This window comes from Anser brachyrhynchus (assembly GCF_964034855.1).
Source record: "Anser brachyrhynchus genome assembly, chromosome: 29".
In the NCBI taxonomy this organism is placed as follows: Eukaryota; Metazoa; Chordata; class Aves; order Anseriformes; family Anatidae; genus Anser; species Anser brachyrhynchus.
The window spans coordinates 1403033-1412784 of record NC_137722.1 but is presented as its reverse complement, the minus strand read 5'-3'; the positions used below and the strand labels follow the sequence as shown (position 1 = coordinate 1412784).

The 9752-nt window shown below is 71.8% G+C and overlaps 1 protein-coding gene across 3 annotated transcripts; it reads right to left on the bottom strand.

Moving 5' to 3' along the window:
- Nucleotides 1-928: 928 nt before the first annotated feature.
- On the bottom strand, nt 929-9094 carry PPP1R1A (protein phosphatase 1 regulatory inhibitor subunit 1A). Of its 3 annotated transcripts, none has more exons than XM_080571012.1 (7): nt 8233-9094; nt 3799-3859; nt 3079-3116; nt 2895-2958; nt 2383-2595; nt 2200-2291; nt 929-1570 (listed from the first exon to the last, which is right to left on the bottom strand). In XM_080571012.1, exons 1-6 carry the CDS (start codon nt 8953-8955, stop codon nt 2203-2205), a joined length of 1188 nt encoding a protein of 395 aa, XP_080427138.1. In that variant the 5' UTR covers nt 8956-9094; the 3' UTR covers nt 929-1570; nt 2200-2202. The 3 variants fall into 3 exon arrangements, with proteins under 3 accessions (XP_080427138.1, XP_080427137.1, XP_080427139.1); XM_080571011.1 differs by having other exon boundaries at nt 929-1574; nt 2203-2291; XM_080571013.1 differs by lacking the exon at nt 8233-9094 and adding an exon at nt 7946-8146 and having other exon boundaries at nt 929-1574; nt 2203-2291.
- Between the last annotated feature and the right edge of the window lie 658 nt (nt 9095-9752).

Genomic DNA, 9752 nt, shown 5'->3' with positions numbered 1-9752 from the left:
TCCAGCATCCCCGAGCATCTTTGAGCATCCCAGCTCCGGCATCCTGGCTCCAGCATCCTCCGCCGTCCTGGCTCCAGTGTGCTCAGGCATCCTCCAGCATCCCCCAGCACCCTGGCTCCAGCATCCTCCAACATCCTTGAGCATCCTGGCTCCAGCATCCTCCAGCATCCTCGAGCACCCTGGCTCCAACATCCTTGAGCATCCTCGAGCATCCCCCAGCATCCTGGCTCCGGCATCCTGGCTCCAGGGTGCTTTCAGCATCCTGGCTCCAACATCCTCGAGCATCCCGGCTCCAGCATCCTCGAGCACCCTCGAGCACCCTCCAGCATCCTGGCTTCAGCACCCTCGAGCATCTTGGCTCCGGCACCCTGCAGCTTCCCCCAGCATCCTGGCTCCGCTATCCTCCAGCCTCCCCAGCTCCGGCGTGCCTCGAGCATCTTCCAGCTCCGGCATCCTCCCGCTCCGGCATGCCTCGAGCATCCTCCATTCCCCCCCCACCCCCACCCCCACCCCCCCCCGGACCCCGGCCGCCCTGCCCCGCCGTGTACATAGCCCAGCGCCGGCCGCCGCGGCCCGGCCCGTGTGTGTTTGTACTTTTCTACCATGCGGTAACTCGTCGTGCCTCCGCCCTGGTCATTGCTGGCAGAGCTGCCACCCGCACACGCATGCAAACGAAGCGCCGCCGCCGCTAACGAGCAATTAATAAACCGTGCGCCACCACCAGCCTGGCTCCAGCGAGCCCTTCCCTTGGACCTGAGATGGGGGGGGGGGGGGGGGTTTTGGGGACGGGGACGGAGGTGGCAGCAGGGTCCCCGGGGGGCTGCTCACGCAGCGGGGCTGGGCGCTGAAGCACCCAAGGGTGGGGGATCCTGGGGTCTGTCCCCCCCCCCCCCCCCACCCAGCGTGAAGGCAAGGAGGAGCCGGCGCGGAGAAGGGATCCGTTTAATACAGGTGGCGGGTGCTGGGCCCCCGCACACGCGTGTGCACGGGTGCTCGTGCGCCCACGCCCGGCAGCGTGCGTGCAAAGAGGGCGTGCACCCAAGGGCGCTGGGTGGTGTGGGCGGGTGCCCCCGTGGCCGTGTGCGCTCACGTGGGTGTGCAAACGGACACGCGTGTGCTCCCACGTGGGTGTGCAAACACGCGCTTGTGCCCCCCCGTGAGTGCGCGTGCACGCACTCTGTGCAAGGCAGGTGCACGGCCCGGCACCTGCGTGTCCCCAACCCGGGGCGCGGTGACAGCGAGGTGGCCCCGGGGACACCCCGGGGGGGGCAGTGAGAGCGGGACGAAGCGTGGCGGGGGGGCTGTGCTGCTCGTGGCCCCCGTGTCACCCCCCGCGGGGTCCCGGTGGCGGTGGGTGGGGGCCAGGGGACAGCTCAGGAGGGGGGGGGGCTCGCCACCGCCCCCACTGCCAGGCCGAGGCGGCCGATAAAATAAATAATAATAATTAAAAAAAACCAACCAAACAACAAAAACGTCACGAACACCCCAAAACAGCCGTCGGAATCTTAGAAAACGATCATTAAAAAAAACGCGGTGGCTCGGCTCCTTCGCTCCTGCCGGCGGGGGGGGGGCACCTGGGGACAGAGGGGGGGGACGCGTGCTGGGGGACGGGGAGCCCGGGTGCGCCCCCCGCCCCCGCCCGGTGCCACCTCCCCCGGTGCCACCTGTCCCCGTCCCCTGGGGCGGCGCTCCCAGTGTCCCTCCAGTGTCCCCAGTACACCCTGCGATGTCCCCAGTACAGCCCACGGTGTCCCCAGTATACCCCACCGTGTCCCCGTGCACCCTGCGGTGCCCCAGCGCGCACCCACAATGTCCCAGTACACCCCCGTGGTGCCCCAGTATGCATCTGTGGTGCCCAGTATATACTCGTGGTGGCCCAGTATGCCCCCACAGTGCCCCAGTACGCACCCGCAGCCTCCCACTATGCACCTGCAGCCTCCCAATATTTACCTGCAGCCTCCCAGTACGTGCCCACAGCACCCCAGTACATGCCCATAGCGTCCCAGTACGTGCCCACAGCCTCCCACTATGCACCCACAGCCCCCCAGTACACGCCTGCAGCGCCCCAGTGTGCCCCCACAGTGCCCCAGTACATGCCCATAGCACCCCAGTACGTGCCCATAGCGCCCCAGTACGTGCCCATAGCGCCCCAGTACGTGCCCGCAGCCTCCCAGTAAGCACCCGCAGCCCCCCAGTACGCACCTACTGGCTGCTGGCAGCACCCTTGCCCTCCTCCGGTGCTATATGGGTGCCCTCCTCGGCCAGGCTTTGCCGCCCGTCCCCGTGGGTCCCTGCGGGTGCGAGGGGCAGGGGCTGAGCGCAGACCCCGCCACCCCCAGCCCCCCTTCCCCCATGGAGGGGACGACGGTGACCGCAACTCACTCTCACCGGGCCCCGGGCCGCCTTCATGCGTGGGCTGAGCCCGGGCCAGCGGGCAGGTGCCCCCGGGGCTGTGGCTGTGCTCGGTGTCACCGGCGTCACCGTGGTGGCAGCAGCCGGGGCCGTGCTCCTGGCCGGCGGCGGCCGCTTCCTCCTCCTCCTCTTCCTCGCCCTGCGCCTGCTTGCACAGGTGGTGCTCCACCATCATCTGCAGCTCTGCAAGGCAGCGAGCGGCGCCGTGCTGGGGACCGCAGCATCCCCGAGCCCTCGCGGCGTCCCCGGTGTGGCCCCCGGGTGCAGGGACGCCCCTGTCCCCGTGCCACTGCGGTGGCACAGCCGCTTGGCCCCTCTGATGGCGTCTGCACGCAGCAGCCCCCGTCCCTGTGTCCCCGTGTCCCCATGTCCCCGTGTCCCCAGTCGTGCCACCAAGGTGGTGGCACCGCAGCCGGCCACAGCCAGGCCACCAGCGTGTCCCCCGCGTCCCCCAGGGGACCGTCACCTCCCCCCCGAGGTACCTTTCATGGTCGGGGTGGTGCGGGACACCTTCTTCCTCTGCCTGGGGGACATGGCCAGACCCGACTGCAAAGCAAGCGGAGGTGGGTGACCCGAGGGGGGAGGGGGGACACAGGGTGCTGGGACAGGGTGCTGGGGGGCACCCCGGGGTGCTGGGGCTGCCCCGCTCCTCGCGGCAGCACCTACCTTCAGCAGGGGGTTGGGGAGCCGGTCCTCATCGATCTCTGGGGGCAGAAGGAGCAGGAGGTTAGCGGTGGCACAGGGTGGGCGCGGGGTGCCTGTCACCCACAGGTGCTGGGTGTCCCCGCACCGCTCACCCCGTCGGGAAGGGAAAGGGGGACCCGTGGGGACGGTGCCGTGCTGGGGCCGCATCCTGAACCCCCCCTGGGATGCCCTACTGCCGCTCAGCCCTCACGGATGAGGCTGCTGGCCCCAGTTTGTCCGGAGGTGGCATTTGGGGACGGCCACCCAGCCCCCGGCGCGTCCCCAAAGCGGCGGGGAGACGAAGCCACCCCGCAGCAGCGACCGCGAGGGGGAGACAGCCGGGGACGGCGACGCCACCCGGGGTCAGCCCCCGTCCCCAAAGGCCACATGCCGGCCGGGGGCAGTGACACGCTCTCAAATGTCACAGCTGGCGTCCCCCTGCCCGTGCCAGCCCTGGGGACGTGCCAGGCGTCGCGGGAAGGGCCAGGGCACGGCTGTGCCGCGTGTCACCGGCAGCTGCTTCCCCCGGAGATGGATGGGCCGAGTGAGACCCAGGATCCTAGAAGCACGGGGCAGTGCCACCGCCCCCCCCGCAGCGCCCACGCATCCCCTCCTGTCCCCCGGGGACCTGGCGGGCCGTGGGGTGCGCTGAGCGGGTGCCGGCCCCCGGTGCGACGCGGTGCCACGCGCGCGGGGACCCACCTGGGGACGATTGGTCGCTGCTCAGCACCAGGTTGGCCGGCGTCGGTCGGCGCCTGCGGATCTGGAGGGAGGGGACAGAGTCGGGACCCGCGGCTGCGCCCCAAATCCCGCCGCACCCCGCGTCCCCTGTCCCCGAGACCTCGCCCGGCCCTGTCCTCGTGTCCCCGAGCGGGCTGGCCTCGGGCCGGCGGTGGCCCCGTGGGGACGTGGGGCGCCGAGCCCTGCCCAGGACGCAGGTGGCTTTTAAATCAACATCTCCCCCGTCTCCCGGCCGAGGCTAATGACAATCAGGAGCTAATTATACCTCGGCGCCGGCAGTGGCGTGGGGACAGCGGTGACAGCAGCGGGGACATCGGTGCCGTGACAGCACCGGGGACCTGCCCTTCCTCGGGCACCGTCCTCGCTGCTGCCCGCCCGCATGTCCTTGCCCAAGGTCGCCCGGAGCATCCCAGGCGGCTCCTGCCCCCCGCCCTGGGGCACGTAGGGGGGTTCGGTGGCCCCTTGGGAGGGCTCGGTGGCCCGTGGCGGTGGTGGCCGCGGCGCTGTCCTTGCCGCTTGGTGGCACGTCCGGCCTGGCAGCCCCGTGGGCGCCCCGGTGGCACCGTGTCCCCGGGGCGGCCGCTCGCCCCGCTTCCCCGCTGACCCACTGACTGAGCGGCTCCGAATTTCCCGGCGAGGATTCCCTAATGAGGCGGGCTGCCTAATGAGATGCTGATGAGATGCTAACGAGCAGGCAGAGCGGCCGGAGCGGGCGGGGGGGGGGGGGGGAGCCCCTCCAAGCCCCCTCCCCGGCTGTGCGCAGCCTCAGCCCCGGCCCACCCTGCGGCCCCCCCCTCCCCAACCGCCCCCCCCCCAACCCGTGGCAGCCCGGTTGCCATAGAAACCCGCGATCTGGATTTTAAACGGAGATTAAAAGGAGACGAAAATCGCCCCCTCCCCGCCACCGAGCCACCCCGCTCCCGGTCCGGCAGCCCTCGTCACCGTCCCCTCGCCCCGGTGGCTTCGGTCACCGGCCGTGTCCCCCCCCCCATCATCCACCGCCTCTGACCCAGGGCTCGGGGTGCTGGTGATGGAGCTGGGCCGGGCTCTTAGGGGCTGGATTTGGCCCAAGGGACCCTACAGAGGGACCCCAAGGTGACACCGATGCGTTCCCAAACTGCTCGAGCACCCCCGGTGCCCCCCACGGGGACAGAGCCGTGCCCTACGGCACAGCCCGGAAAATGCCCCCCTGCCTCGGCACGGGGATGGGGCGGGGGACACCGGCGTGACCCGCTCAAGGTCACGCAGCTGGAGCTCAGCACCACGGACCTGGCTCGTGCTTCCCTTGTGCTCGGGGCTGGGCACCCATCCCCGAGTCCCCAGATCCCCCTCCCCAAACCCCCATCCCCAGACCCCCATCCCCAAAACCCCATCCCCAAAACCCCATCCCCAAAACCCCAAATCCCCATCCCCAAACCTCTACCTCCAAACCCCCAAACCCCCATCCCCAAAACCCCAAACCCTCGCGCCCCGGGGAGGGCCCCTTCGCTCTCCCCACCCCGCAGAAGGATGCTGGGGTCCCCCCGCCGTGGGAGGGGGGGGACACGCTCGGCTCCCCCCCCACCTCGCCGCTCTCCTGCCCGCGCTATTTTTAGATCAATCTCCAGCATCGATTAAGAAAACGCCGGGGCCGGGAGCAGCCGCCGGGGGGGGGGACGGCGTCGCCGAGGGGCTCGGCAGGGTGGGTCCCTTCCATCCTTCCCACCCCACAGGGCTGAACCTTGGGGGGGATTGGGGACCAGAAGGGGATCGGGGACCTTCATGGGGTCGGGGACCTCAATGGGGTCGGGGACCAGCCCATCCGGGTGGCTCCAGCCCGTCCCTGAGCATGACGGAGCAAACGCACCCGGCCTGTCCCCTGCCCGCCTCGGGGACACGCCGCGCTCAGCACCACGCCGCGCTCAGCACCGTCACGGGCAGAGGTGCGGGACCGAGCCCCCCCACCAGCCCCGGCACCCATGGGTGGCACCCAGGAGGGTCAGGGCCGATGGGTGCTCGTGGCAGGGAGGGACCTGCGGGGACACGGGGACCCGAAGGCCGTGGGGACGAGGGCTGCTTGTGGGGTGGGGCTGGAAGGGCTTGGGGACAGCGCTGCGGGACGTGGGGACGCTGCTGCGGGCAGGCAGGGGGCTGATAGGGCTGAGCACCCCCCCGGGAACCCCACAAAAGGGAACCCCAAAAAAGGGGAACCCCACTAAAGGGAACCCCGCCAGGTCTTTTCCTGCAGGGACACCCCCAAAAAAAGTGAGACACAAACCCAGGGAGGGGACACCAGCATCGTCACCTGCTGCCACCGCACCTCCCCGAGCCCGCGGTGACCCCTTACACCCGGACGGGAACTGCCTGGCCCAGTGGGGACACGGGGACAGGGGGTGACAGAGGCTCCCGGGGGCCGAGGTCCCGCCTGGGGGGTGACACCGCGCCCCAAACCCTGCCCGAGCAGGGCCCAGCACCCCCCTGAGCCGTGGCTGAGCTCCGCTGGGGGGGGGGGAAACTGAGGCAGGGACGGGCACGGGATGCCTGCGGGCGTTACGGGGGGCAGGACGCCGGGACCCCTGCCCCCAAGGTGGGTGGGGGGACCCTCTCCCGAGCCCCCCCCCCCCCCTTTCCCCGAGCCACTCTGGGCGCTGCAAATGAGCCGTGCAGCAGCCCCAGATGGTGCGTGGCCGTATTTAGCGACAGCGAGATGCTCGCCGCGCAGACGGCCCCGTGCTCGCCCCCGCGCCGCCGGCACGCTCCCCTCGGCTGGGGGGCAGCGCGCACGGGGCCGGCGGGATCCCGGAGGAGCCCCCCCCCCCCGCCCCCCTCCCCCCCAATAATTCCTGGCTTTTTCGGCACCCTCGAGCCATCGCAGGGCTCCTCGTGTGCCCGGTTAGCGAGGGCACGTGGCGTTCCCAAACCCGCCTGGCCCCGGAGCCCGCCAGCCCGCGGGATTTGGGGTCGGAGGAGGACCCGGGGGTGCTCGGTGTGGGGCCGGGGGGGGGCCAAGCGAGCTCCGCACCCGGGTTCCCAGCCCCTGAGCGGCGCGGCCGCGTCCCCTGGACATGCAATACCTGCTGCTATTCTGGGGCCGCACGCCGAGCCAAGATGGTTTTGCAATGGGCTCCCACGGCCGGGCCCCGCTGCCCGAGCCCCCCCCAGCCCCCCATTGCCGCAGCCGGGCTCTGCCGGCCCCCGGGGTGCCGCCGGCCACCCTGTGTGTGTCCCCCCCCCCCGCCCCAGTGTCACCCCACAGAGCTGGGGGGGGCCTGCGGGTGAGCCCCCCGCCCTGGGGCCCGTTGGATGCCCTCCAGCAGGGGTTGAGCAAGCAGGGGGGCGGCGTGGGGGCCGGGGGGGGGGCCCCGTAACCCTACACCCCCCCTGGGCAGCCCGAAGGTGCGGCGCTGAGCCAGCCAACGGCTCCGGCACAGCACCCGGAGCCCCTCGGCCGTCCCCGACCCGCGGGGGCTGCGTGGCCCCCAGCCCCCCTGCCCGTGGGGGGGCTTCTCCGGGGGACAACGGGGCGCGGGGGGGTCCCCCACGGTTAGGGCCCGTCGCCGGGGTCGGGGTCGATGCGGCCACGCCGCCCCCAGCCCCGTGCGCCCCGAATCGGTGTGTCTGTCCCACGCAGCACCCCGTGTCCCCCCCCCCCCCAGCACCCACGCTGCTGCACGGCACCCAAGGGTGCTGCCAGCACCGCTGCTGTCACCAGGGGGCTGCTCGGTGCCACGCCGTGCCCTGCACCCCCGGGGACGGCACAGGGTCCCCTGGTCCCCTCCGTGTCCCTTGGGGGGGGGCTCCAAAGCACCCCACGGTCCCCACCCAGTGCCCCCCTCCCACCCAGTGTCCCCCCCTCCCCGGTGTCCCCCTCCCTTCAGTGTCCCCCACCCTTGGTGTCCCCCTCCCTCGGTGTCCCCCCCTCCCCAGTGTCCCCCTCCTGGTGCCACCCCCTCCCGGTGTTCCCCCCGGTGTCCCCCCCCCGTTGTCCCCCCCTCCAGTGCCCCCCCCCCCCTCCGGTGTCCCCACCCCGTTGTCCCCCCTCCCCCCGTTGTCCTCCCCTCCCGGTGTCCCCCCTCCCGGTACCCCCCCCCCTCCGGTGTCCCCGGTGTCCCCCCCCCGGTGTCCCCACCTGCTCCGCCGCCTCGGGGTCGAGGTGCGGCTCCAGGAGCGGCACCGTGAACTGGATCTTGCGGGGGCTGTTGGGCTCCATGGCGGGCGGCTCCTCCGGCGCCTTCCCGGTGCTTACCGGAGGCTCCCGGAGCCGCCCCGGTCCCGCCCCGGTCCCGCCCCGGTTCCGCTCCGGCCCCCCCCCCCCCCCCCCCCGAGAGCGTTCCCGGAGCCGCCCCCGGTCCCGGTGCTGAGCCCGGCCCCGCTCCGCCCGCCCCCCCCGCCCCCCCCCCGGAGCCGCCCCGGTACCGGCGATTGGTTGCCGGACGGACAGACGGACACCGGCACGGACAGGCGGACGGACACCGGCACGGACACCGGCACGGACAGGCGGACAGACGGACGGACAGACGGACAGGGGCACCGCGCAGGGCGAGGGGCGCAGCGCAAGGGTGGTGGTGGTGGTGGGGGGGGGGCGCTGGGACAGACAGACGGACGGACGGACGGACGGACGGACAGACAGATGGACAGACGGACAGACAGACGGGAGGAGGCAGGGGCAGGCAGGCAGGCTGGCGGACGGACGGACGGACGGATGGACAGACAGACGGACGGACGCCGGCAGGGGAAGGACAGAGGGACAGGCGCGGCCACCGGGGCAGACGCAGAGGGACGTGGGCGAAGGGGAGCGCGGGGGACAGACGGACCCCAGGGACGGACACACGGACAGGGCGCAACGCGGGCACGCGGCCGGGACTGACGGACACCAGGACAGGGCGACGCGTGGGGACGGACACGCGTGGGGACAGACGGACACGCTGGGGCACACGGACGGTGGGACACGGGTGGTGGGACACAGGGGCGGCAGGACGCACGGACAGCAGGACACAGGGACAGCAGGACACACGGACAGTGGGACACACGGACAGTGGGACACACGGGCAGCAGGACACATGGAGAGCAGGACACAGGGACAGGACACACGGACAGCAGGACACATGGATGGTGGGACACATGGACAGCAGGACACATGGACAGCAGGACACACGGACAGCAGGACACAGGGACAGCGGGACACAGGGACAGCAGGACACACGGACACACGGGGCAGACACACGCCCGCACTGGGACAGACACACGGACGTGGCCATCAGGACCCCCAGGGACACGGGTCCTGCGCAGGCAGGGACAGACACACGGCCAGACCCTCGGAGCACGTGGCCACCGGGGTGCGGGGACGGCAGGACGGACGGACGCAGGGACAGACGGCCGGACAAGGCCAGGCACCAGCAGCCGGCCGCTCGGAGGGCACGGCACGAGCAAAGTCCACACGTGCTGCGCCCCGGGCCTGCTGCCCACGAGGGCAAATTCCCCTGGGGCATCGATCGCCCCCCCCCCCCCCCCCCAGCCCCCACGGGGCCCGTCCCTGCCCGCGGAGGTGGCCCTGCGCCCCTCGTCCCCATTGTCCCTCGTGACTGCAGGGGGGGACGTGGCGCGGTGTCACCACCAGGGCGGCTGCCTCGCCGATTTTGGTGGCCCAAAAGGGGACGCTGGCCTCCCCCGTGGTGGTGGCGGGGACGGGGTGGCAGCAGGAGGCCCGAGTTTCCTGGGGACTTCACGGTGGCAGGTCCCTGGATGCCCCGTGCCCCCGGGAGAGGCCGTCCTAAAAAAAAAAAGGGTGAAAGATTGAGGGACAAGGAGGGGACAAGCGCTGCCCTGCACCCCGTGCCACCCCCCCCGCGGGCTGGGACACTGCCATGTGGCAGCCCCTCTGGATGGGCACGGGGCCACGTCCCCGGTGTCCCCAGTGCTGCTGCAGCCCGGGGGTG

Bases quoted from the DNA above. Each gene is read 5' to 3' on its own strand.
- PPP1R1A (XM_080571012.1), bottom strand. From the start codon at position 8,955: ATGTGTCCTGCTGTCCATGTGTCCCACCATCCATGTGTCCTGCTGTCC. The intron at 3,117-3,798 runs GTGGGTCCCCGC...TTCTGCCCCCAG, and splicing joins CAGCGACCAATCGTCCCCAG to AGATCGATGAGGACCGGCTC. The intron at 2,596-2,894 runs GTACCTCGGGGG...GCTGCCTTGCAG, and splicing joins CACCACCCCGACCATGAAAG to AGCTGCAGATGATGGTGGAG.